This window comes from Natrix helvetica (assembly GCF_964273705.1).
Source record: "Natrix helvetica genome assembly, chromosome: 1".
In the NCBI taxonomy this organism is placed as follows: domain Eukaryota; kingdom Metazoa; phylum Chordata; class Lepidosauria; order Squamata; family Natricidae; genus Natrix; species Natrix helvetica.
The window spans coordinates 375,972,596-375,999,941 of record NC_138548.1 but is presented as its reverse complement, the minus strand read 5'-3'; the positions used below and the strand labels follow the sequence as shown (position 1 = coordinate 375,999,941).

The following is a 27,346-nucleotide window of genomic DNA, read 5'->3' as shown; positions in this document are numbered from 1 at the left end:
AGCATAACCACATTCTAAGTGATGTTTTCTAGTGTAATATTTATGCTTCCAGCTAAAAAGACAAAGCAATTGGAATTGTTCAGGCTGTAATTACTTAATTTGCAATTACCTAATTTGCAATTACTTAATTTGCAATTAATGTAATTAATTTGTGATTAATGTAATTAATTTGGAATTACTTAATTTACAATTAATTAATTTGCAATTAATTTAATTAATTTGCGATTAAGTTAAACTATTTTGCAATTAAGTTAACTATTTTGTAATTAATTTGCAATTATTTAATGTAATTAATTTGCAATTATTTAATGTAATTAATTTGCAATTAATTACTTTATTTATTTTGCAATTAATTACTTTATTTTGCAATTAATTACTTTATTTTGCAATTAATTACTTTATTTTGCAATTAATTAATTTAATTATTTTGCGATTAAACCCATTAATCTGGCAGTAAATCCGACTGAACTCTGGAAGGCTTGCTCTAGATGAGGCGTGTACAGCGTTGCTTCGCAAGCGATAATTAGAAAAAGTAGCAGCAGCGTTTCGGAACGGAAAACACCCATGACGGCTACAGGACTCTTGGCCTCGAGCGCGGGGACTTTCCGACTCCTCCCACAGAAAGCGCCTGATCCCCTGATTGGAGCCAATGGGATCCGCCGACGGGCCGCTGCCTTTTCTGAGAAATCAAGTGGTAAAAAAGAAACGCCGTTCTCGCAGCGGCCACGGGGGGCGCTGCCCCACCAGTAAAGCTTCCCATCGACAAGGTGGGGTGGAAAGTTTGCCTCTCGCAGCGCCGCTGAGTAAAATGATGGGTTGAGTGATGAATGGTTGCTTGAGGCAGATTTATTTGCCTTGTTTAGAGGCAAAGAGCTTTGGCAGCTGGAAGCCTCAGAATTCCCCAGCCAGCGGCTGTGCTGGCAGGTTGGGCTGAGAGAGAAAGGAAGCGGACCAAAGTCACCCTTCTGGGTTGTTTTTTCTCCCCATGCTTAAAGTAGGAGTAGAGCCCGCTGAAGAAGCCCCTGGGAGAAATAGCAACATCTCTCTTGCTCTGACGCTGCCCACCTTCCCTCCTTCTCGTGCCCTCCGTTCTTGCTTCGGAACAAGGAAGGGATCCACGTCTTTGGCAGCCTTCGCGTTTTTGCCCAATATACTCTCGGCTGGGACAAGAAAGTAACGGCTAGCGGGAAGCAAGGGGGAAGGGAGAACAGGTGGGCCAGAGAACGGGCAGGGCAGGGCAAGAAAGAGGAGAGGGGGAGGGGAGGGATGGAAACAAGAGAAGGGGAGGACTCAAGAAGGAAAGGGGAGAGGGGTAGGAGAGGAGAGCAGGAGGAGGAGAGGAAGAAAGGAGGTGGAAGGGTGGGGAGGAGGAGGAGGAAGAGGAAAGGAGAGGAGGAGGTGAGTGGAGAGAAAAGGAGGAGAGGCGGAGGAGAAGTGGAGAGGAGAGCAGGAGGATGTGAGGGAGAAAGGAGAGGGAAGGGGGGAGGGGAGGAAGAGGAATGGAGGGGAGGAAAGGGGAGGAGGAGGACTAGAGAAAAGGGGGAGGGAGGAGAGGAAGGGGAGAGAAAGATGAGTAGGGGAGGGGAGAGAAGGAGGAGAAGTGAAGAGAGGAGAGAAGAGGAGGAAGAGGAGTGGAGAGGGGGAAGAGGGAAGAGGAAAACAGCTATTCTAGCAAAAAAAAATATCAAAACTCGGGTGGGTTTTTAGGCATCAATTGGGAAGAGAGGGTTGGGGGCTATCTGATACCCCAGAGTTGCCAAAAGTGGGGCCCACACACAGCCTAAGGGATCACCCCTTATGAGCCCCAGAGTCAAATGCAGATTTGGTAATTTGAATAGAATAGAATAGAATAGAATAGAATAAAATTCTTTATTGACCAAGTGTGGTTGGACACACTTGCCTTTGCTGCATATGCTCTCAGTGTACATAAGGAGAATAAAAATACATTAATCAAGAATAAAAAGATACAATGGTGATAGTCATGGTTATTAATAAGCTATCAAATCATACTAGGAATCAATAAAAACAATATAAATTGAAAGATAGAAGCAACATGGTTATAGTCATAAGTGGGGGGAGATAGATACTAGGAAGGAAGAGAAGAATAATAGTAACACAGTACATTCTTGGTAAATTATTGACAGTGTTGTGGGAATTAGTTGCTAAGCAGAGTGATGGCATTCAGGAAAAAACTGTCCTTGTGTCTAGTTGTTCTGGTGGGGAGTGCCCTATAGCATTGTTTTGAGGGTAGAAGTTGAAATAATTTATGTCCAGGATGTGAGGGGTCTGTAGATATATGCAAAACTAATTCTAAGGTTCTTAAACCCCAGTCCATAGAATAAAATAATACTTTTTGAAGCCAAACCCCCAGCCTCTCACATAGTCCACGTAAACAAGTTCTCATAGTTATGGGAACCATCTGCTTCAACTCCACACCTGTTGTGATGTCCTTGAACAGTTTCCAGGCTCCCACGGCCTTCAGTAGAATCATAGAAGCTTCTGCTGTTTGTGTAGGATTGTGCGGTATATGTTGGACTGTGTGTAATGATTGTTTTGAAATGTCAGCTCCACTATCTTCGGCATGGCACCGGGCTGACATCCTGCAGTGAAATGCATTGGGGGTGGGGGGACAAATGGGCAATAAACCTGTATGCACTTTGTGTGGGAATTCCGGAGCGGCTTGACAGCTGAAGAAAAGCAGATCACTGGTTCATGCCAAGGTGCCTTCAAGGCCATTTGTCCTGAGTGTAGAAAGTCACCAGCCCAAATTCTCAAAACATCCCAGTGATGTCATGTTGGCTGGGTTTCTACTGGTCATGGGGCGAGAGGGACTGAAGGAAATAGTGTTGTCCCCAAAACTGGGCTTTAGCTTGGTGTCAAAGCCGATGAGTCTTTTGGAAGAAATGTCCTCCTGGGTTCGGCTCCAAGTGGGGAAAAAAACACTGGAGACATGGAGGCTGCTTGGAAAGATGGTTTTAATGGTGGACAGGACCACATGGCCTGAGTCCTGAACAGAAAAGGTGATCACATGCTTCAATGTTGGTGGAGAAGAAGAGAAGGAGGACTGAGATGCTGAAAGTCCCTGGTTTTATGCCCTCTCTGGCCTTTGATCTTGAGCTTGTCTTCTGATTGGTTGTCAGACTCCCATAGGCCCATGCAGGGGCAACTCTCTAGGCTGTGTTTTGAATCTAGGTTTGGTTGAGTTCAGATGCCATGTGGGGAGTTGGGTAAAGGGCCAATATTATCATGCCTTAATCCCATCCCCCTGGAGCTGAAGGGGAGAACTCTTTATTATGTAAAGTGGTGTAGCTCAGGCTTTAATGGCTCATTGGCAAAGGGGGATGGCAGGAAGCTGCAGGCAGCTATTCTGTCTTTTAAAACATGTTTCTTCCTTTTCACATTCAGGGAAATATAATAATCTGCCTTTTCAATATTTCCTAGGATATTTCATTTTCCTGGGAGAGGGCTGGGTGATAACTTCCTACAATCCCTTTTTTTTTCCAAAATGTGAGTGGAACCCACATGTTCTTGACAAAAGATAAAAATTGGTCAGATGAGGGAGGCTTAATTTTTCCGATGGAAAGGCATTGAGAGAGACAGCAGAAGGATCCCTTCAGTGGCTCCCAGAGAGCTTTCAACCATGAAGGTCTAGCAACCAGGGCACAATTTCTGGAAAGAAATTTACAATATCCAATTTACTATGCCAATTATTTTCAGATGTTTGATATCACTTTCTGTGAGCTTCCAGACAGGTTACAAGCAAGCAGAAGTCCCAAAATTCTTCACAGCCATGCTTTTCCTTTAAGTTACAGGCTGCCCATTTCAAAGAGATGGTTCTTGAACCTGCCCTAGCTCTTATTCAGGGCTCAGGTTTTGAAGATCCTTTCTGCTAGTGGGGGAACTGACCCTCCCCCATGGGATTAAAAGGGAGATATCACTCTTTAGGCTTTTGTGCCAGGGCAAAAATCAATTTAGGAGAAGCTTTGTGTGGAGTTAAGTCAAGGAGATAGTTTCAATCTAATTCTGAATGGGGCCTCTCCTCCTCCCCTCTCTCTCTGTGTAGCTGCTTCTACAATATAGAAAATACAGACATTTTAGACAAACTTTCCCTCTCACTAGACAGAAATCTAAGGTGTTCTGAACTTGCTGTGCTAGCCATTCTCAAATACAATTCTTACATGAATACATTAAACTGATTACAACACAAATGAGACAGGAAAGAAGACCTTACAATGAATTTCTGTGAAGGAGGCAAAGAAAGAAAACTTTACAATCAATTTCCACCCTCCCCCCATAGTCTTTACATCTGTCTTCTGGGGATAGAAGATAGTCTTTTGGTCTTTACTTCTTCATCTCCTTCAGGGTTCTTTCATGTCTGCTAGGGTGACATGCTTGGTTTGGTGGTAAGGCTGGTGAGTTAGGCTTCACTCTAGTTGCTGGACATTCAGTGGAGGACTAGATCCAAACCCAAGTCCTGGCTCAAATGGATGGAGGGTCTCCTCTAGAAGCATCTGGATCCATGTGCTCTGCTCATCTTTGCAGGGCTGAAAGACATGAGAACAAGGTCCCTCCCCCACAGAAAAGGCATTGTTGGAGGATTAGAGGTAAGGGAAGGGCATGGGGGGGGGGTAGATAGCTTGCAGGCAGAGTTTGAAAAATAAAGCCATCAGTTACTAAACAGATAAACAGATAAACATTATGGGGATATCACAGATGAGAAATGGAGTCTGGATTCACATGCTTCAGGAAAGAAATGAACAGGTAAAGTCATTTAAACACACAATAAATGCAAGGAAGAAACTCTTCCTGCAAATGAACTTAAAATATTTCCTGGGTTGTTACTTTAACGTATAGGGAAGGAAGGAAGGAAGGAAGGAAGGAAGGAAGGAAGGAAGGAAGGAAGGAAGGAAGGAAGAAAAAAACCTTCTCTTTACTCTGTTTCTGCTGGCCAAACAGACACAAAGTAAAGACTCCCCCCACCTTCACTTAGTTTTCTGGGTCCAACAAACTGAGCGAAGGCAATTTCTGCCAGTTTACTCTTTTCTTTCTTTGAACAATTTTAAAATTCTTGTCTTTTTGGATTGGAGACATTTTAGTTACAATTACCTTGAGGGTGCACAAAGACTTAGACACACATTTACACAAGGACAAGGAGAAAATAAGAGGGGGGGGAGAGAACTCTCAGGTTTACACATCCTAGTCTTTCCCAGCACAAATCTGTTAAATGAGGGAAGGCACAAATCTTAACAAACAAACCACGTGGTTGCATAGAAGACAGAGAAAGAGACAAACAGACAAGAGAAAAAAAAGAAGTCCCAACATTTTCCCTTTTCTTTTAAGTACCTTTTATGTAGCCAAATTAGTTTTTTCCTGTATCATTTTTCAGCAAAGCCCAATTTTTCTACATATCTGTTTTGCTTTCCTGTTCATTACGGCCAGCACAGGCATCTGCTTTTCGTCCCAGGCCCCCAACAGCTCCCCTAGGGGGGTTTCCGTCACCACCCGTCAGCAACCGCTTCCCATGATCCCGCTCAGATGTGGGGCTCACTTCATCCTAGCCGGGCTTGCCACTTTGCATTCCCCGCTTCGCGTCCTTAGAGGACCTTTCGCGCCCTTTTAAAGAGACTTTTTTTCTCGCCTTTCGGAGGGACTATTTGCGCCCTTCGGAGGGACTTTTCGCGTTCCTCACCGCGGGAACCTTCTTTCGCGCCCTTGCACGCAGGGACTTTTCTAACAGTTTTCATCCTGGGAGGTCACACGAGGCTGGCTCTTGGGAATGGTGAACGCTTCGTTGAGTGAGGGGTTCCTACCAGCCGCCTTGAAAGAGGCGGTTGTGAGGCCCTTACTCAAGAAGCCTTCGCTGGACCCAACTGAGCTAGCTAATTATCGTCCGGTCTCCAACCTTCCCTTTTTAGCGAAGGTTGTAGAGAGTGTGGTGGCTGCGCAATTCCCACGCCACCTGGAGGAAACTGACTATCTAGACCCGCGCCAGTCCGGTTTCTGACGCGGGCACAGCACGGAGACGGCCTTGGTCGCGTTGGTTGATGATCTCTGGAGAGCCAAGGATAGGGGTTGTTCCTCTATCCTGGTTCTGTTAGACCTCTCAGCAGCTTTCGATACCATCGACCATGGTATCCTATTGCGACGGCTGGAGGGGCTGGGAGTAAGGGGCACCGTTTTACGGTGGTTCTGCTCCTACCTCTCCGACCGGACGCAATGTGTGTTGGCAGGGGAGCAGCAGTCGACCCTGAGGCCACTCACTTGTGGGGTGCCACAGGGGTCGGTCCTCTCGCCTCTCCTGTTCAACACATATATGAAACCGCTGGGTGAGATCATCCGTGGCTTTGGGGTGGGATACCATCTGTACGCTGACGATACTCAGCTGTACATTTCCACCCAGAACCACCCCAACGAGGCCGTTGACGTGATGTCCCGGTGTCTGGAAGCCGTACGGATCTGGATGGGAGACAACAGATTTAAACTCAACCCCTCCAAGACGGAGTGGCTGTGGACTGGCCTCTCGGTTCAACCAGCTGACTCCATCGCTGGCCATTGGGGGCGACCAACTGGCCCCCGTGGAACGGGCGTGCAATTTGGGCATCCTCCTAGATGCCCGGCTGTCTATGGATGACCATGTGGCAGCCGTGGCAAGGGGGGCATTCCACCAGGTTCGCCTGGTGCGCCAATTGCGCCCCCTATTGGACCGGGATGCCCTTCGCACAGTCACTCATGCGCTGGTGACGTCTCGTCTGGATTACTGTAATGCTCTTTACATGGGGCTTCCCTTGAGATGCACCCGAGGACTGCAGTTGGTCCAGAACGCGGCCGCGCGGGCAGTGATGGGGAGTACGAGGTACTCCCATGTGACACCTCTCCTGCGCGAGCTGCACTGGCTCCCTGTAGTCTTTCGGGTGCGTTTCAAGGTGTTGATCACTTTCTTTAAAGCGCTCCATGGCACAGGACCTAGCTACTTGCGGGATCGTATCCTGCCCCATACATCCCTGCGACCAATTCGCTCTCACAGGGAGGGACTTCTCCGGGTGCCGTCCACCAAGCAATGCCAGAGGGCGGCGCCGAGGGGCAGGGCCTTCTCTGTGATGGGCCCAGCCCTCTGGAACGACCTCCCCCCCGACATTAGGACAGCAACTGATCTCCGCTCCTTCCGCACAAAACTCAAGACCCACCTGTTCCAACTAGCTGGCCTGGCCTGAATTATAGCTATTTTCTAATCCCTCTGGATAAAATTTTAAATTAAGGGGTATTTTAATTGTTTTTACTTGCATTTTGCTGTTATTAATTAATTGATTATTTATTTATTATGTGCTGTACAATGCTTTTTGTATATCTCCTCCTTGTTATTTGTTATTTATTTGTTGTGTAATAAATTGTACGCCGCCCCGAGTCCCTTGGTGGAGAGGGTGCGGCATATAAATTGGATTAATAATTAATAAATAAATAAATAAATAAGTCTTGGGGAAAGACTCGGGAGGACCAGCTGCACAGCTACCCAGGAGGGGTACTGTCATCAGCGGGTATGCGCACCTCCTCTTTTCCTCTCTCTTACGCACAATGGGCATTTGCTTTTTTACTCTCACAGGCCCAAAACAGCAACAATAACCCAAAAAAAAAAAAATTCATTCACTTTTCCATCCATTTTCACACACACTAGTCACACACAGGCAGGCATACACACATTTCCCACGCTTTAAAATTAAGTTTTTTAGAGAATTAAAATTTAGAGGTACTCACCTTCTTTCCAGGCAGCCTTTGAGCTCAAACTCAAAACCCCTTTAAAGCCTAGATCCAAATGGCTAAGGCCAAGATAAAGTCCACCCACAGACTCAATGGGGTCTGTGCCGGCATGGGAGGCTTACTTGGGCCATATCCACTGGTTAGGCTAGCTTGGAGTCCCATCTGGGGGGTGCCAATTGTTGGAAGAAATGTCCTCCTGGGTTCGGCTCCAAGTGGGGAAAAAGACACTGGAGACATGGAGGCTGCTTGGAAAGGTGGTTTTAATGGTGGACAGGACCACATTGCTTGAGTCCTGAACAGAAAAGGTGATCACATGACTCAATGTTGGTGGAGAAGAAGAGAGAAGGAAAAGGGCGGAAGAGAAGCTGAGTCCCTGGTTTTATGCCGTCTCTGGCCTTTGATCTTGAGCTTGTCTTCTGATTGGTTGTCAGACTCCCATGGGGCCATGCAGGAGCAACTCTCTAGGCTGTGTTTTGAATCCAGGTTTGGTTGAGTTTTCAGATGCCATGTGGGGAGTTGGGTAAAGGGCCAATATTATCATGCCTTAATCTCATCCCCCTGGAGCTGAAGGGGAGAACTCTTTATTATAAGGTGACCAACCGTCCTCCTTTAGGGAGGACAGTCCTTCTTTTGTAAGTTCTGTCCTCCCTCGAAAAGTGTCCTCCTACATGTCCTCCTTTTCGATATTTCCAGTGATTATGAGACGCATGCGCTCCACACGAGAGATCTTGAGATAGAGCGCCGTGTGCAAGTGGCTTTGTTTATCAAAACACGACACGGCACGTCGGCAATTGAATGACTCCCGGTAATTATTTCTTTCTCAGTGAATATTCAATAATACAGAGGTAAGTACAATTCACGTTTTATTAATTCATTAATTTATCTATTTAATAATTTGGTGAGGCAAGTGAGGCACAGCCTAACCTTTCATCATCAGGGCAGTGAGTCATTCGATGGGAAACTTGCCTTTTGGGAGGAATGACCCAGCTTGGCTCCCGCTTTCGATCTGCCGCCCAACGACCAAACGGAGAAGCGAAGAGGCAGGAGAGACAAAGCAGGAGCCAAGCCGAGTCATTCCTTCCAAGAGGCAAGTTTCCTATCAAATGACTCACTGCCCTAGACTCGAGGCTCCAGTCCAGGCTGCGGTGCTTGCAGCCCCCTGCGGTGCTTGCAGTCCTCCAGGGACTCCCAAGCTTGGCACCAGAGAGCCGCTGCGAGAGAGGCTGGCCAGGTTGCCCGGGCGGCGGCAGAGGTTCCCTTTGTTCTTTCGGGTGTGGGAAGCGGGGGGGGGAGAGGCTTTCTCCGCTCCGTCCGCTCCCCATCTGCGCTGCCCTCACCCGATAAGCGCGCCCCGGATTCCGCGCAGCTCTGGTAGGCAGTGCCGTGGCCGAATCCCAGGACGGAGGGCGGCAGGTCGCAACTGAGCATGCCTGACTGTGGAATTCTGGGAGTTGAAGTCCACAAGTCTAAAAAAATTGCTGCCTCACTAGCTATAAACCTCACTGCAAATATGTATACTTTTATTTACAAGTTGTAACCCTGTTGTCAACAGAAGTGTAAAATAATTTAAATTTAAATTTTAGTGAAGTTATTTGCTCAGGCATGTAAGCATAATTACAATATAAAATGTTACAAATGTTTTATTATGCATATATCATATTTTAGTGTATTATTGTTGCAATGAATAAAATATTTCTTTTATTTACGATATATTTTTTCCAATTTATTTGTCCTCCTTTTCATTGTAGAAAAGTTGGTCACCTTATGAATCAGGTAGAGCAAAAGCAGAAAGATAACCCCCCCTCCCCAATCCTGGCTTCTGTCCTAATTATATTGCTTGATGCCAGAACACTTGGGGGGAGGCAAGGAATCAGGGTCTTCTAACTATCCCTGAATTTTGCATAAACAGCGGTATCCCTTAAATAACTGTATTTGTATGTTTTGTAGTTAATCTCTTGGAAGGGAAAGAGAGAAAAAATGTCTGTGTTGGAAAAAAATTCAGATGTAATGAGAATTCAGGTTTAACAAATAGTACTTCTTTCTGAATGATGAATTGAATTATGATTCTTGTATAAGGTAAAGGTTCCCCCACAAATGCGTACTAATCTTTAATGGCTTAGGGGGTGGTGTTCATCTCAGTTTCTAAGCCGAAGAGCCAGCGCTGTCTGAAGACATCTCCATGCTCATGTGGCCAGCATGACTAAATGCCGAAGGCACACAGAACACTGTTACCTTCCCACCAAAGGTGGTCCCTCTTTTTCTACTTGTATTTTTATGTGCTTTTGAACTGCTAGGTTGGCAGAAGCTGGGGCAAGTTTAGGAGAAGCTTTGTGTGGAGTTAAGTCAAGGAGATAGTTTCAATCTAGTTCTGAATGGAGCCTCTCTCTCTCTCTCCCTCTCTCTCTCTCTTTGTGTGTGTGTGTGCGTGCGTGTGTTTGTGTAGCTACTTCTATAATACATAAAATACAGACATTTTGGACAAAATTTCCCTCCCACCAGCCAGAAATCTAAGGTGTTCAGAACTTGCTGTGCTAGCCATTCTCAAATACAATTCTTACATGAATACATTAAACTGATTACAATATAAATGAGACAGGAAAGAAGACCTTACAATTTCTGTGAAGGAGGCAAAGAAACAAAACTTTTTTTCAAACAATTTTCACCCTCCCCCGTAGTTTTATAGCTATCTTCTGGGAATTGAACAGTCTTTTGGTCTTTACTTCATCTCAGAGTCCTTTTTCATGTCTGCTGGATGGCATTAGGTTTGGCTTGCTGGTAAGAGTGGTCAGTCAGTCTTGGCAGTCTGTCCCAGGCTTGGCTAAGTTTTTTTCCTCATGTCAGGTTTTATCAGGAGGCAATCACCAGCAGCAAATTGGAGAGTTATGGTTTGAGCTAGCAGTCCTTTGTTTCTGAGGTAAAAAAAAAGAGGCCAAGAATACAGTTCTTTACAGACATATCTTTAGTCTCATGTTGTGGAATCTCACCCATTCTGTCCAAGTGTGGAAATCCAAACATTATTTCAGGAGGCAGACGAGGTAAATTTCATGGAACATGACATTCCCACTGCCTGTATGATTGAAACAATTTTGCAGTAAGATGAGTAAATTTCCAAGAGGGACAACAACTTGTGTTGCAAACAAACAAACAAATAAAATCTCATAGGGTAGAGCACCTTGACTCATAAGCGTTTAAAAATGCACTCAGGTGTAAAAGAGGGAGGTAAGAACAGCTTAAAAAAAATTGCAATTAAAAAAAAAGGTACTTTGAGTCAACACTCCAAAATATCAAATTCCATTCAGATGGAAGCAAATTCTCATTAAGTATGTTAAAACATTTACAAATGTAAGCAAAATATCTCAAAATCATTCCTTTTTATAGGTTTAATTAAGCATTTTAAACCTCAAAAATTTCAAGAAAAAAAATCAAAATTGTATTCAGAGCAAAGAAATGTAACTGCATAATTGTTATATGCAGATAAAAGATCACAATAGTGAAAGGTAAGCGGAGCAGATCACCCATTTACTACAAATTTCTCAGAAGAGAGGGGGGAAAAAGTGGTTAAAGTGAGGAGAAAAAATTTTTTAGCCTCCTTTAATGACCCACAAGGGAAAGAAGGAGGGGGGGGGGAATGCCCAGAGGCATTCACAGGTATCACTGGGGCGTTTCATACACACACTCATGGTAAAAATGAGCAGACACTCATTCTCCCCGCTTTTCCTGCTTCCCTCCATAGAATGACCCAGAAGGAAGGGGGGGGGAGAGGGGGAATTCACACAGGCAATCACGTGGATCTCTGGATCCATTCACTTATCACTCCCTGGGGCATGGGGGACATATACTCACATTCATACTGCAATCAGACCTTCATGATTGCTCATGCCAAACAATCATAGGTATTTCAGGAAGCTTTTTTTTCCCACAAGCCACCAAGCTTCATTTTCTTTTATTAGAGGATCTCACCCTCCCTTCAGGTTTGGAAATGATAACACACATGCATACACACACATACCATTAAACAACCTTGTAACTGACTGCTTCTTTATATGAAAGGGAATCAAACTACATTCATACCAACTTTACCATCAACATACTCACATTTGCACTGCAATCATTAATTTCACATACAAAAATCCCATGTCATTCTTTCTTCACGCAAGGCAGTTATTACAATTACTTCAGGGAGCTGTACATAAGCCAATGAGCTCCATTTTCTATTATTAAAGGATCTCAACTTCCTTACAGGTCTGGAAATGATCACGCACTAGATTGTTAATGCCTGTCTCTGCCCTGGGGTGTTCGTTTCTAATTAAGTTGGATCTGCCAGCGGACGCTGGCTAATTTTTAAAGATCCAAATTCTATCTTGATATCCCAGCACGTGCTGGCATTTTTAAATATCAAGATGTATAGAAACAATGTACAGAGATGTTTGTCCACACCAGTGACGTGCAGTCAGGTGAGGCAGGTGAGGCAGGTGAGGCACAGCCTCACCACTCTCATCATGAAAAAAAAAAGTAAAAGGAAAAAGCTGAGCTAGTTGCTGCCTCACCATGGATGACTCTGCTTAACCTCACTGGTGCTCTCCCTCCCCAAGTGTAGTGACTTCCTCCCCAGGCCCCCATTCATTTCTCTCTCACACACACAGCTGAATAAAACTATATAAAAATCTAGCCCAGCTTCACTGATTACAAGTTTGAAAAGGCAACGTGGCTCCACCTGCAATCAAACTACACTTGGGGAGGGAGAGCACAAGCGAGCACTGAGGAGACCACAGGAGGAGGCAGGAAGCCAGGAAAAGAGCCATGCTGTATTACACACACTTTCCCCCAGCCTCTTTCTTTTGGAAGGCTCGGCTCCCCTCTGGCTTCTCTGCCGCTCCTCTCACCCCAGCCTGCCAGCAGGAGGTGGTGGGTGGGCTTTATTGTGTTCCAGGCATTTCCCACCCAGACAGCAGGCTGCATTTGCAATGGTGGAGGTGTTTGGGAAAGGCAGCAGGGGAATGGGGGGGGGGATTGGCAGAGGAGCTGCTTTCAAGCCACTGGAAAAGATATCCAATCCAACTTTTGTGTGTGGGGGGGTTTGTTTGAGAGTGAGTGAGAGAGGGAAGGGGTAGGAGAGATAGTCCAATCCAACTTCTGTGTGTGTGTGTGTGTTTGAGAGAGGGGGAGGAAGGGAGAGAGGGAGGAAGGAGGGGAAGGAGAAGAAAAAGAAAAAGAAAGAAGGAGCAAAGGAGAAAAACAAATGCTGTTGCTTTAAATTGGAACTGAGCATGCCTGGCTGTGGAATTCTGGGAGTTGAAGTCCACAAGTCTAAAAATATTTGAAACCCAGCACTGTGTCAGTGCCTCACCAGTCATAAACCTCACCGCACGTCACTGGTCCACACATTGTTTGCATTCAGCCAGGGTTCTAGGTTGGCGCTCCCAGCACATGCTGGCATATTTTTAAAGATCCAAGATGTATGGAGACTTTCATTAACACATCATTTGCATCTGGGTGGGGCCCTTGATTCATCTGATGGTGGCCAGAAAATCAGCAAATTTGTTGACAAAATCTAAATCAAAACTGCCTTCTGGAGGCCAGGTTTTTACTTTAGGACTAATAGAGTAGGTTGGTCAGAAAAATGTGCAGAGGGTTTTTACTCAGGTTGAAGGCAAACCTTTAGTAGGAATTTCCTTCATTTCATACATGCACACACAAGGCAACACTCTCCTCCTCCCCCCAAAAGGGAAAAAAAATCTATACTCACCTGAAGAGTACAATCTTCTAGGGCTGAAACACATGAGAACAAGGTTCCCTCCCCCACAGAAAAGGCATTGTTGGAGGATTAGAAGTAAGGGAGGGGTGTGGGGGGGTAGATAGCTTGCAGGCAGAGTTTGAAAAATAAAACCATCAGTTACTCAGCAGATAAACAGATAAACATTATGGGGATATCACAGATGAGAAATGGGGTCTGGATTCACATGCTCCAGGAAAGAAATGAACAGGTAAAATCATTTAGACACACAATAAATGCAATGCAAGGATGAAACTTTCCTTGCAAATGAGCTTAAAACATTTCCTGGGTTGTTACTTTAAGGTATAGGGAAGGAAGGAAGGAAGGAAGGAAAAAAAAATCTTTACTCTGTTTCTGCTGGCCAGAACAGACACAAAGCAAAGACTCCTCCCAGTTTCAGTTAGTTTTTCTAGGCCCAACAAACTGAGCAAAGGCAATTTCTGCCAGTTTACTCCTTTCTTTCTTTGAACACTTTAAAATTCTTGTCTTTTGGATTGGAGACATCTTAGTTACAATTACCTTGAGGGTGCACAAAGACTTAGACATACACACACAGAGACAAAGAGGGAAAAACAAAATCATTCCCACCATGAATTTCAGTTAAATTGGGGAAGGCACAAATCTTAACAAACAAAAACCACGTGGTTATATAGAAGACAGAGAAAGAGACAGACAAGAGAGAAAAAAAAAAGAAACCCCACCATTTTCTTTTAAGTACCTTTTCAGCCAAATTAGTTTTTCCTGTATCATCTTTCAGCAAAGCCCATTTTCTACAATCTGCTCTTTTTTTCTTCATTCCGGCCAGGACGGGCATTTGCTTTTCGTCCCAGGCCCCCAACAACTCCCCTAGGGGGTTTCCGTGGCTACCCTCGAGCTACCGCTTCCCATGATCCCGTTTAGATGTGGGTTCACTTTGTCCTAGCCGGGTTTGCCACTTCGTATTTCCCCACTTTACTTTCGCGTCCTTAGAGGACCTTTCGCGCCCTTTTGAAGGGACTTTCTCTGTTTGCCCTTCGGAGGGTCTTATTGGTGCCCTTCGGAGGGACTTTTCTGGGGGTGCCCTTCGGAGGGACTTTTGACGCGTTCCTCACCGCGGGAACCTTCTCTCGATTCGCGCCCTTTCACACAGGGACTTTTCTTACAGTTTCAAGTCTTGGGGAAAGAGACCCGGAGGACCAGCCGCACAGTGACCCAGGAGGGGTGCTGTCGGAGCGGGTATGCGTACCTCCCTTTTTCTCACTAACTTTCTTATGGGCTTTAGCTTTTTTCTCTCACAGGACAAAAACAGCAGCAACAACAAAAAGTAAAAAAAAACCATTCACTTTTCCATACATTTTCACACACACTAGTCACACACAGGCAGGCATACACACATTTCCCATGCTTTAAAATTAAATTTTAGAGAATTAAAATTTAGAGGTACTCACCTTCTTTCCAGGCAGCCTTTGAGCTCAAACTCAAAACCCCTTTAAAGCCTAGATCCAAATGGCTAAGGCCAAGATAAAGTCCACCCACAGACTCAATGGGGTCTGTGCCGGCATGGGAGGCTTACCTGGGCCATATCCATTTGTTAGGCTAGCTTGGAGTCCCATCTGGGTCGCCAATTGTTGGAAGAAATGTCCTTCTGGGTTCGGCTCCAAGTGGGGAAAAAGACACTGGAGACATGGAGGCTGCTTGGAAAGATGGTTTTAATGGTGGACAGGACCACATGGCTTGAGCCCTGAACAGAAAAGTGATCACATGCTTCAATGTTGGTGGAGAAGAAGAGAAGGGAAGAGCAGGACTGAAGAAGGGCTTGCAGGGATTTTTATAATCTGTTCTGCCCCACCTATCTGTTTCCTGTTCCTGTGTAAGAAATGTATTCTGATTGGTTGCCAGACTCACATGGGCCCATGCAGGGGCAACCCTCTAGGCTGTTTTGAATCCAGGTTTGATTGAGTTCAGATGCCATGTGGTCAGTTGAGTAAAGGCTTATTTTCCTGCCTTAATCCCATCACAGCTGAAGAGGAGAACTCTTTATTATGTAAAGTGGACTAGCTTGGCCTTCTTAATGGCCCATTGACAAAGTGGGGATGGGCAGGAAGCTGTAGGAATTTAGTGTTTAAAATGTGTTTCTCCCTTTTTGACATCCAGGAAAATATAATATTCTGCCTTATCAATATTTCCTAGGATATTTCATTTTTCTCGGAGAGGCCTAGGTGATAACTTCCTACAGTAGAAATAAAAAGATAAAATGTATGTAGATTTCTTTTTTTTAAAAAACACCCTCCTTTCTAAAAAATATTCCGCACTTGCGCAAAAACTGGTGGGCGGTAAGGAAATTTTTCCATCAAGAAAGATCCATTAGTGGGCGGTAGGTAGAAAAAGGTTGACTACCACTGATCTACAGGCCTGCGACAGGCGATTCCTGACAATGATAGGATAGGAAGCTTTCACTCTCTTGTATGAAGTACAACAAATGCAAACTTCTATCCAAAAGGACAAATGCAATTGAGCAGATGTGAACACTAATCCTGTAAAAGAATTCACGTAGATTGCTTGTAAATCACAAACTCTCTGTGTGAATATCTGAGTATTTTAAGCAGCATGCTAGATTTGGACCCCTGTTCCAAAAAGGGGAGACTCTCTATTTCTGCAGAAATGAACAGCTGAAAGTTTCCTCCCTCCTTCCAGCCTGACTTCTTGGCCAGCCTTGCAGGGAAAGCAGAACCCAACGGAGGCTCCAGCTAACTGAGGGACATTCGGCCTCTCTTTCACCCGTCTGTCTTTCTACCCCTGAAGAAGGCCGAGGCCATTAGGGGGACCTTCCGATTCCTGGTGAGTCCCTGGAAACTGGCCGTCTTCAGGATGAGCCTCCCCTTCAGGTCCTCCCTTTTCTCTCTGGGTTTACAGCAGGCGTAACCTTCGTCCGCTTTAATCGACTGGTCAGTTTATGGTGCAGCATCTCATGCAAATGGGATCCACAGACAATACACACAAGTCCCAGAAGGGAAAAATCACCAAGGTTGCAGGTAACCCAATGTGAGGAGGTTATGGAAACGTTTCTCTTAGGTCCATGACTGATTCAGTTACGTCCGCTGTGTGAATCTGGCCTTTGTGGGTCAGGAGAATCCCTGGCAAATGAGAGGCTGGTTCCTGAGCCAGGATTTTGGAAAGGAGCCAAACAGGAGACAGGCTGAAGCTGCTCAGGGCAGCCTTTGCCTGTGGAAATCAGAGGAAGGGGAGGGAGCTGCCCTGCCCAAGCGTTCTGGGGCCTCTTTCTCCAGGCACAGCCCTCCCCCACATGCCTCATCTGGGGAGGACCCTGGTCGACCCAGATATGCACCCCCTGCCTCTCCAGACTCCTTCCTTAGGGATGCCCAGAGTTTATTGATATATTAGTCAAATGTATATAACCATCCTAGGTGCAGTACTCAAGTGTACTCTACATGGGGCTGCCCTAGAAGAGCCTCTGGAAGGTTTCAGATAGGAGAAAATGGGGTGATGTGGGCAGTTATTATGCACCCCAAGAACGACACACGTTACACCTCTGCTCCACAAGAGGCATTGATTGGCAGTTTGTAAGGTTGCCAGGTATCTACTATTTGAGCGGACAGTCCGCTTTTTTCACATTATGTTCACTATTTTTTTTCACAAAATAGTGGACACTTTTTTTATTCAAAAGCCTTATGATGAAATGGTACATAATCTAAAGCTGTACAGTCTAAGAGAATAAGGATAGGAGAATCGTGTTTTGTCTTTTTTTTCATAAGTTAGAATGAGACAAAGATTGAATACAGAGGTAGAATGAGACAAAGATTGAATACAGTGCCATAGGTTCGCCATCACGGGTGTAGGGTCTCCCGCTTGAGCGGGGGTTGGACTAGATGACCTATAAGGTCCCTTCCATTTGTTAATCTGTTAAAATATCAGGGGTCTCCAACCTTGGCCACTTGAAGCCTGGAGGACTTCAACTCCCAGAATTCCCCAGCCAGCTTTGGTTCAATTCCCAGCTTTGCTGGCTGGGGAATTCTGGGAGTTGAAGTCCTCCAGGCTTCAAGTGGCCAAGGTTGGAGACCCCTGTTCCAGAGGACACAACTGAGACGGCAGGAGGCTGGGGTGGCTCCAGGGGATTTAGGCTGCATTTGCTCTTCCCGATGGGGCAGAGACGACCGGAGATGGGGGTCCCTGAAGGATCCAGGCCTTCTACCATGAAAGGTCTGGTCGGTGATGAACAGCGCTTTGAATTGGCCCATGAGCAACCAATGCACCTCTGACAAAAACCACCGATGGCTCAGGGACTTTAACCAGAAGGCGCAAACCGAAAGCAAAAGCGCCGCATTGGGGGATTTGTGGCTCTCCAGAGGAGGAGGAGGAGTTGGTTGCGGGGAGCCTTGGGGTCAGAGGGAACCCCGGCCCGGCTCTAAAACGAGTCTTCGGATCAAGAAGGACCAAAGGGCCACCATGGAAGGACTTTCCCGAACTCCCCACTCCTGGGGGAAGGAGACTGCAAAATCTCCATTCCCTCCCCAGCCAGAGGTGGTATTTGCCGGTTCTCCGAACTTCTCAAAATATCCACTACCAGTTCTTCAGAACCTGTCCGAACCTGCTGAATTTCTCCTCTGATCTCGATATGTAGGATCCAATCTGGGTCAATCACTGGCATCAGAGTTTTCATCTTCCGAACTTTTGGACTCGGGCAGGAGCCCATCCTCAGGGAGCTTCCTCACAGCAGAGTGTGTGCTTTGGGCTGTTCTGTGTGTGATATTCACAGGGTGCCTGTTGAGTGTGGCTTTTTCAGAAGTCGATTGAGGTGTAGATGTCTGGCCTTTACGTGCATTCATTAACCTCACATCTTCCTGCTTCATTCTGCATGCATTTGCTTCTCTTTGGCCTAGAATGTCTCCTTTGAGCTCCGCCCTGGGGAAGTGACGGCCTTGGTGGGCCCAAACGGCAGTGGAAAGAGCAGCTGCGTCGCCCTCCTGGAGCACTTCTACGAACCCCAATCCGGGGAGGTCCTGCTGGACGGAATCCCAGTTGGGAAATAGGAGCACAGGTATCTCCATAGGCAGGTGAGAGAGGAGGGAGCAGCCTGGTTGGGAGCAGCAGACGGTGAGGGGAAGCCTCTCAGGTTCATCCTCTTCTGGACTGAAATGTTTGGGTTTCTTGGCACTAGAAGGGGGGTTTATTCAACCAGGAAGAGAAAGTAGTTGGGAGATGGAGAGGGAAGAAATGTTGGGCCACGCAGTTTGAATGAGACCAACCCAGGGTCCCTTGGGAGTCTCATCACCTGCAGGATGAGGCCTGGGTCCCCTTGGGGGGTGGAAGGGCAACACTTGGGGATGTTTTGGAAGGGGGGGTTGATGCAGAGTAGGCAGGACCATGTGATATTAGCAGGACGTGGCTGGAACTGATTGGGCTTTAAGAGCATTGCAGTTTTTGTCTGCTTGTGTTTTAAAATCCTAATTTTTATGGCCTACGCCAGGGTGTCAAACTCAAGGCCTGGGGGCCGGATCCAGCCCATGGGGTGCTTAGATCTGGCCTGCAGGCGCACCCTGAAAACTGTGAAGGACCTACCTGTGGTGCCTCTGCCAGCCAAAAGGGAGGTTGGGAGGGCCACACGCAGCCTCCCAGGCTCCGTTTTGGGCTGCGAAAGCCTCCTGCAATCCTCTGCCAGTGAAAATGGAGTTCAGGGAGGCCGTGTGGCAGAGGGTTGTAGGAGGCCATCGCAGTCCAAAACAGAGCCAGGGAGAGTTTCGCACGGCCCTCCCGAGCTCCCTTTTGGCTGGCAGAGGGCTGCAGGAGGCTGTCGCAGCCAAAAACAGAGCCAGGAAGGGCTGTCGTGGCTGAAAATGGAGCCTCGATGAGTGACATGGAGCTGGCCACGCCCACCCTGCCTACGTCCCCCCGGCCCCCTGAGGTCAAACACAACCCTGATGTGGCCCTCAATGAAATAGAGCTTGACACCCCTGGCCTACACGGTGCTTTCTCTGCATTTCCTGTCTCAAAAACGGGGGAAGAGCCTCTGATTTTGAGAATTGTGTGGCTGACATGCAAAAACGCCCCAGAGAATGGTGAAGGCAATGCCATTAAGGCAACTTTGGGAGCCACAAAATTGGTGCTTGAAATCTCCAAAGATGCCCAGCTGTTCTCTAGTGCAGAAGGTGGTAAAAGATGCATGGAATGAAAGGCTTTTGATTTCTTACGTTCCTTGGTAAGAAAAAAGGTGCGGCATTCAGGAAATTCTGCATAGGTGGTTTATATCCTGAGATAAAAGTTTAGAATCTCCTGGGATCTATAAATAAGGCCTACCATTTCTCTGGCAACCGTGTAAAGGTTACCCTGATGTAATTTGTTTTGGTGACCTTCCTAGTCCAGCCACAGACCTGGAATTAATCCAGGTGCCAACAAGGTCCGATGTAGCTTTTCAAAATCAGGTGAGGTTGGCTGGGTGTTGCCCCTTTGCTTCCAAATGAAAAAGAGCGGAGAACAGCTCAAGGTCTTCAGTTGGGAGATGTGGTGAAACTTACGTCTGCATGTAAGATTCACTACAAGAAGGATTGTGTTGTGTCCCGTGAATCCAAGGAATATGCAGACCCAGGCTTGGCTGTCTGCCACGACTAAATTACACAGATAAAGCCACCCCTTGGCTGGGAGCCTAGAAAGGTCTCTTCACAAACACTAGATAACACTTACAGAAGGCTTTCGCAATGGCTTGAATATGGACTGTTGTCTCCTGCAAAGATTCCCCTCCCTTCGCTCCACTTATAAGCTCTTTGGGAGGGGCCACACCCTTAACCAACTGTCCCTACTTCCTTCTATGACGTCTTCTCCACAGCTGTTCCTGTCTCAGATCAATTCGACCTCTACGTGCATCAGGAACAACCTCCCTCTGTTCCTCCTCACTGCTCCCTGACTCAGATGCCACCTGGTGGCCAACAGGCCTCTCTAGTTCCTGCTCTGACTCCAAACACCCTCCAGAGTCTTCCTCATCCTCCAGAGCAGTCCCATAATGGTCTGAGCTGTCAGAGTCCACCAACAACTCAGCCAGCCGCTGCTGGACCACAACAAACTGGGAGTGACATTATAACCCTGTTCCAGTATTTGAGGGGCTCCCACCAAGAAGAGAGGGTAAACCTGTCCCAAGGGTGCTCTTTCAGGAGACAACTGGTCTTCCTTGTTTTTTCCATTCCCGGCTGTACTGTCAGAGCTGAAGAAGCTTCTTGGATGAAAAGCAAAACATCTTCCAAAGAAAAAACAAGAAAGTCCATTTCCCTCCTGAAAAAGCACCTTCAGGACAACCGAGACCTGGATGACTGAGAATCTCTCCAGGGAATCAACCTGTTCTCCAAAGCACTTGAAGGCAGGACAAAAAGCAATAGGTGGATATTAACCAAGGAGAGAAGAAACTTAGAACTGAGGAGAAATTTCCTGACGGTGAGAACAATTAATTGGTGGAACAACTTGCCTCCAGAAGTTGTGAATGCTCCAACACTGGAAGTGTTTAAGAAGAGATTGGATAACCATTTGTCTGAAGTGGTGTAGGGTTTCCTGCCTGAGCAGGGGGTTGGACTAGAAGACCTCCAAGGTCCCTTCCGGCTCTGTTATTCTGTGTTCTGCACCACAAGTGTCCACTTTGAGCATCCACCAGCCCCTCTTTGGAAAGTGCTTGATGAGGAGGATCAGTGACGTTTCTCCCTCAGCCCAGCCCTGTCCTGATAGGCCTCCCTGTCCAATTGCAGGTGGCCCTGGTGGGCCAGGAGCCCCTCCTATTCTCTGGGTCCATCAGGGAGAATATCACTTCCTGCAGCGAGGAAGATGTGATCAGAGCAGCAAAAGAAGCCGATGCCTTGGGATTCATCCGTGAACTGGAAAGAGGCTTTGATGCAGGTGGGCAAAATCTGTCCCCCCTTGATTCATCCCATAACACACACCCCCACTTTCCTCCTGGTAAACCCACCAGTCCTAATTCTTTCTTCTTCTGAAGCGAAATCCCGATTGCTTTGTTGCAATAGATACAGTAGTCCTCGTGTTAGGACCATTCCTTCACCTATCGTTCCAAATTACAGCGGTGCTGAACAAATGGAGGTTGCAACTAGTCCTTGAAGTTCTGACTTTGCCCCCTCCCCCGCAGTCACCTGATGGCAATCGGGGTGCTTGGCCCCCACTGCCCTTAACCACAGTTGCCCCACAAGCCCTGCACCCCCATTTGCCATCTTCCTTGCCAGCTTCCCACAAGCAAAGTCAATGGGGAAGCCAGGGGGGGGGGAGGTCACAAGTTGCTGGGGGAAAACGTCCCCCCACCTAGCAGGGATGACTCCAGTACCCACAAAGTGAGGCATGGGCTGCTTCGGCCATACACCCACTCTACCTTGCTTGGCAGCAGACATTCCGGGGGCTAAAAAGTGTTGTATGGCGCTGAGGCTGCCTGTGTATCTTCCCTCACCAACCCACATCCACAAAGCCTCACCTGCATTGCTGCAAATGCCCCCCCCCTCAACCCCTGACGTCAGCCTCCTATTGCCTGCCAGCCTCCTTATGAGCCTCCCGGGACCTGCAAATACCTGTAGCCAAAGATACCTGTAGCCAACCCCCTGGCTTTGTTGGTGAGAAGCCGGCAGGTAATGGGAAGGAGATCCTTGCCTGATGACCAGTGAGATTATCTTAACAATGGCAGTTGCGAAGGCTTGGATTGTCTTCACTAAGCAGTGCGGTCATAAAACATCAGCCTTGCAACCACATCGCTTAGCAGATTTGGCCGGTCTTGACTTTGCTCTCGATCTCCTCCGTCTCTCTTGCTTGCCTTCTTTTAGAGGTGGGGGAAAAGGGGGACCAGCTCTCCGTTGGGCAGAAGCAACGGCTGGCCATCGCCCGGGCCCTGATCCGTGACCTGAAGGTCTTGGTGCTGGATGAAGCCACGAGTGCCTTGGACTTCAAGAGTGATGATGCAGTGAGTGGGGGGGGGGGTCCATGAGGGGCTGGGAGTGGACCTTGGCTGGAGTAGTTTAGGGTCACTGAAGGGCTTAATCTGAATCTTTGAAAGGTGACAGCATAGGAAAACTGGGTTTATTTGACTGGACGTGTTGTAATTTCTTCCAAGTTTATCTTGGTGATAAATAGGCTTTAAAATCAGGGTGCCCTCTCCTGATTTAGAGTTCTTCTATTGAATTATCTTTTCTTTTATCACTTTGTCTTCTGAGGGTTATTATGATTTGAATCTAAAGTCTTGAGAGCTACTGGCTTATGTACAGTGAAAACCATTGAACAATAGCACTATCTGAGCAGATCATATGGATCTAAATGCTTCTTTGAACAGATGTACAGTAAATATATTTATTGATTTTACCAGCCTGACATGCCACTCTGGTCGTAAACCGACTCTGAGCTTCTCACACCAACCATACATCAAATTAAATCAGAAAATATAGCCAAGCAGTAAAGAGTATCACAGAATGAAATCAAATATTTGAATATTTTGCCCCAGTGAATTCTCACAAGATTGTGATTCTGGGAAGGGAAAATGGTGGGCAGCTTCTCCTCTGTTCTATTTACATTCTGTTGAGAGGGAAGTTCCCTGAGGAAAGGCTCCGGGTTGAATCTGAAAGATGGGAAGACTAAACTTCTCGTCCCGGAGACCGACCCAAAGTGGATCCTGTGACATTCTCCTGAGACACACATACTTGCCTTCATTTGGGCGGCTTTTATTGTTTTCCAGACTGCAAAACCTTTGGGGCCAAACTGTATTGCAGAGCTGGAGAAACGCTTTTCAGTGGGAATGTGAGGGAGCTTCTATCTAGAGCGTCTTAAGGAACCCAGGATTTTCTCTGGATCACTGCTTCCTTTTCTAGATCCAGCGGTCTGTGAAGAGTGGAGGCCGGACGGTGCTGGGGATTGCTCACCGGATGCAGACGGTGGAGAACGCAGACAAGATTGTGGTGCTGGAAGGAGGGGAGGTTGTGGAGAAGGGGACTCACGTGGAGCTGATGGGCCGGAGAGGCCCCTACTCCAGACTGGTGGAAAGGACCCAGGCAGAGGGACTTCTGGAGTAGCAAGGGAGAGGTCAGCCATGGGATCCACTGCTTTTGTCGATGCCAAAGGAATGATTGGCTGGGGAGATGGAGAACAGCATTCTCTTAGGGAAAGAGGGGGACCCAGAAGCTGGCCTGTCTAGCAGCTTTGGGCCAGTCAAGGGTTGCTGAATTTCAGCCATTTGGAAGAGGAGGTTGTTCTTTCTCATCTAGGTACAATCATGTGGTGTTAAGTAGCAACTTGGGCCCTGGAAACTCCACTGTGCAAAGGGCAAAGTCCTGTTTCCAAGCCACTGTCTTCTTTAGTAAACGCACCAATGAATACACCAGTTTTTCCTTTGTTCAAATTTGGCCTGTGAGAACTTTTTACAGAACCCTCCCCTTTTACTACAGGCTTTAATATTGGTCTCCGGCGCAGCTTGACTTCCTCTTTGTTTCGTTAACTAAAGTATCTCTGTGGTCCCTTATAGTGCTTGTAAATCTGTGTTTGGATGGAAGTCCCACGGATAGGTCTCCTTTAGCTCAGTTAGAGAATTGCCACAAAATGGTTGCATCCTTCAAATCTGTACTACTCAAGTGGTATTTCTATGGAAAACAGGGAAATGGCTTTTAGTTCAATGGAAAAAGGCAGTGAAAAAAATTAATTGTATGTTTCTATATTTTTATTAATAAATTGCAACAGTAAAAGATTGAAGGAATATATTTGTCTCTCTCCTGTTCTTTGCTGTACTTCTTCAAAATGAGCCTCTTCTTGTTTTGAGCTTCCCTTGAAGGGAACTTTTCCGTTCCTCCATTTTGCATGCTTTCTATCGCTCCAGTGGCAATTGTTCAGAATTAACAGAATAACAGAGTTGGAAGGGAACCTGGAGGTCTTCTAGTCCACCCCTTGCACAAGCAGGAGGCCTTATAGCAGTGATGGGGAACTTTTTAGAGACCGAGTGCCCAAACTGCAACCCAAAACCCACATATTTATCACAAAGTGCCAGCAGGGCAATTTGACCTGAATACAAGAAAAACATGATAAATGCACTTTTACGCCCCTTAATTTTTTTCCTGCTTTTGAAATATGTTTAACAACAATAAAACGTTTGTAATATCAACTTTTTCTCTTTCTCTCTCTCTTCCCCCTCTCTATTTCTTTCCCTCCCTCTTTTCCCCCTTTCTCTCCCTCTCTCTTTCCTCCCTTTCTCTTTCCCTCTCTACCCCTCTGTCCCTCTCTGTCTTTCCCCCCGCTTCCCCTCCCTTTCTGTCTTTCTCTCCCCCCTCTCTTCCCCCTCTTTCTGTCTTTCGCCCTCTCTTTCCCTCCCTCTCTTCCCTCCTTTCCCTTTCACTTTTTGTCTCTCTCTTCCCCTCCCTTCCTCTCTATCTGTTTCTCTCTCTTTCCTTCCCCCTCCCTCTTTCCCTCCCTCTTTCTCTTTCCCTCTCTATCTCTTTCTGTCTTTTCTCTCTCTCCTTAAACCGGTAAGATCCCGTCCCTGGGTATAGGTAATCTCACTTAACAACCAAAATTGGAACTGGCAACTCGGTTTTTAAACAAAGCAGTCTGTCAACAGTCCAACTAGCGAACCCCCAAAAAGGAACTCTCAGGGTCGTTGAATCCCCAAAAGTAAAACTTTATTGAATTCACCATCTGGGAATTGAAGAAGCAAAACCAGCTCTGCTTTTCTCTTGCTCAATTAAACAATAGATGCCCTTCTCCCACCCCTCAGGTGTTCGCGTTGTCCAATTGTAAAGCTTTTGTTATGGGAAAAGTCCACTTCCCCAGCAAACACCTGCAGTAGTGACCTTGGCGTTTTGCAAGTTCTCACCCTCTGAGGAGGCATCTTGGCATCCCGTTTCCTCCCTACACATTCCACCCCTCTCCCCTTTCCATTGTGTTGGAAGAAATGTCCTCCTGGATTCAGTTCCAAGTGGGGAAAAAGACACTGGAAACATGGAGGCTGCTTGGAAAGATGGTTTAATGGTGGACAGTTTAATGGTGGACAGGACCACATGGTTTGAGGTCTGTGGAGGAAAAGGTGATCACATGCTTCAATGTTGGGTGAAGAAAAGAGAGTGAGATGTTGAAAGTCCCTGGTTTTATGTCCTCTATGGCCTTTGATCTTGATCTTGCATTCTGATTGGTTGTCAGACTCCCATGGGGCCATGCAACTCCCTAGGCTGTGCTTTGAGTCCATGTTTGGTTGAGCATTGCTTCTTCCCAGGTGCCCTGTGGTGAGATGGGTAAAGGGCTAATACTATCACCCCTTAATCCCCTCCCACTGGAGCTGAATAATAATAATAATAATAATATATTTATTTCTTAGCCGCACCCTCTCCCGAAGGACTCGGGGCGGCGTACAACAAAACATACGAAATAAATATGTAAACAAAACAAACATATAGCAAAGACATACACTAAAACATACACAAGGAGGAGGTCGATTGATAAAAACAATTAAAATACAATATATAAAACCCCTAGAAATTAAATATAATTAAAATACCCAGTTAAAAACCCGTCAGGAGCGATATGGTTAGATCAAAGTTGAGCCAGGCCAGCTGCTTGGAATAGGTGGGTCTTAAGCTTAATACGGAAGGAGCGGAGGTCAGAGGTATTCCTAATATCCGGAGGGAGGTCATTCCACAGGGCTGGGCCCGCCACAGAGAAGGCTCTACTCCTAGGCGCCGCCCCACGACATTGTCTAGCGGACGGCACCTGGAGGAGCCCCTCTCTGTGCGAGCGAATTGGTCGCAGGGATGTATGGGGCAGAATACGATCCCGCAAGTAACTAGGTCCTAAGCCATGGAGCGCTTTAAAGATAGTTATCAAAACCTTGAAACGCACCCGATAGACCACAGGAAGCCAGTGCAGCTCGCGCAGGAGCGGTGTCACATGGGAGTACCTAGTACTCCCCATAATTACCCGCGCGGCTGCGTTCTGGACCAACTGCAGCCTCCGGGTGCATTTCAAGGGAAGCCCCATGTAGAGAGCGTTACAGTAGTCCAAGCGAGACGTCACCAGCGCATGAGTGACTGTGCGCAAGGCATCCCGGTCCAGTAGGGGGCGCAATTGACGCACCAGGCGAACCTGGTGGAACGCCCCCCTTGCCACGGCTGTCACATGGTCATCCATGGACAGCCGGGCATCCAGGAGGACGCCCAAATTGCGCGCCCGCTCCACGGGGGCAAGATGAATGCCCCCAATGGCCAATGATGGAATTAATTGGCTGAACCGGGGGCTGGTACCCACAGCCACTCCGTCTTGAAAGGGTTGAGCTTGAGTCGGTTGTCATCCATCCAGATCCGTACGGCTTCCACACACCGGGACATCACTTCGATGGCCTCGTTGGGGTGGTTCGGGGTGGAAAAGTACAGCTGAGTATCATCAGCGTACAGATGGTATCCCACCCCGAAACCACGGATGATCTCACCCAGCGGCTTCATATATGTGTTGAACAGGAGTGGCGAGAGGACCGACCCCTGTGGCACCCCACAAGTAAGGGGGCGTAGGGTCGACCTCTCTTCTCCTGTCAACACACGCTGCGTCCGGTCAGAAAGGAAGGAGCCGAACCACCGCAAGACGGTGCCCCGGACCCCCAACTCCTCGAGCCGGCGCAGCAGGATACCATGGTCGATGGTATCAAAAGCCGCCGAGAGGTCTAATAGGACCAGGATAGAGGAACAACCTCTATCTCTGGCCCTCCAGAGATCATCCACCAACGCGACCAAGGCCGTCTCCGTGCTGTGACCGGGGCGGAAGCCGGACTGGCGCGGGTCTAGATAATCATTTTCCTCCAGATGTCGTGGGAACTGGTAGGCCACCACACTCTCT

General features: G+C 47.0%; 3 protein-coding genes across 19 annotated transcripts in view; 1 reads left to right on the top strand and 2 right to left on the bottom strand.

Moving 5' to 3' along the window:
• Nucleotides 1-27,346, bottom strand: part of LOC309383779 (major histocompatibility complex class I-related gene protein-like) — a 342,086-nt gene that overhangs the window by 140,874 nt on the left and 173,866 nt on the right. The window lies entirely within an intron of this gene.
• LOC309383798 (class I histocompatibility antigen, F10 alpha chain-like) overlaps nucleotides 1-27,346 on the bottom strand; it is a 219,786-nt gene that overhangs the window by 100,141 nt on the left and 92,299 nt on the right. The window lies entirely within an intron of this gene.
• Nucleotides 565-24,491, top strand: LOC309384604 (antigen peptide transporter 2-like; the record flags this gene model as incomplete). Its single annotated transcript, XM_081938304.1, has 6 exons — nucleotides 565-746; nucleotides 2,459-2,510; nucleotides 18,553-18,576; nucleotides 21,247-21,394; nucleotides 22,318-22,454; nucleotides 23,353-24,491. The coding sequence occupies 6 exons, from the start codon at nucleotides 565-567 to the stop codon at nucleotides 23,551-23,553; spliced, it is 744 nt and encodes a 247-aa protein (XP_081794430.1). The 3' UTR covers nucleotides 23,554-24,491.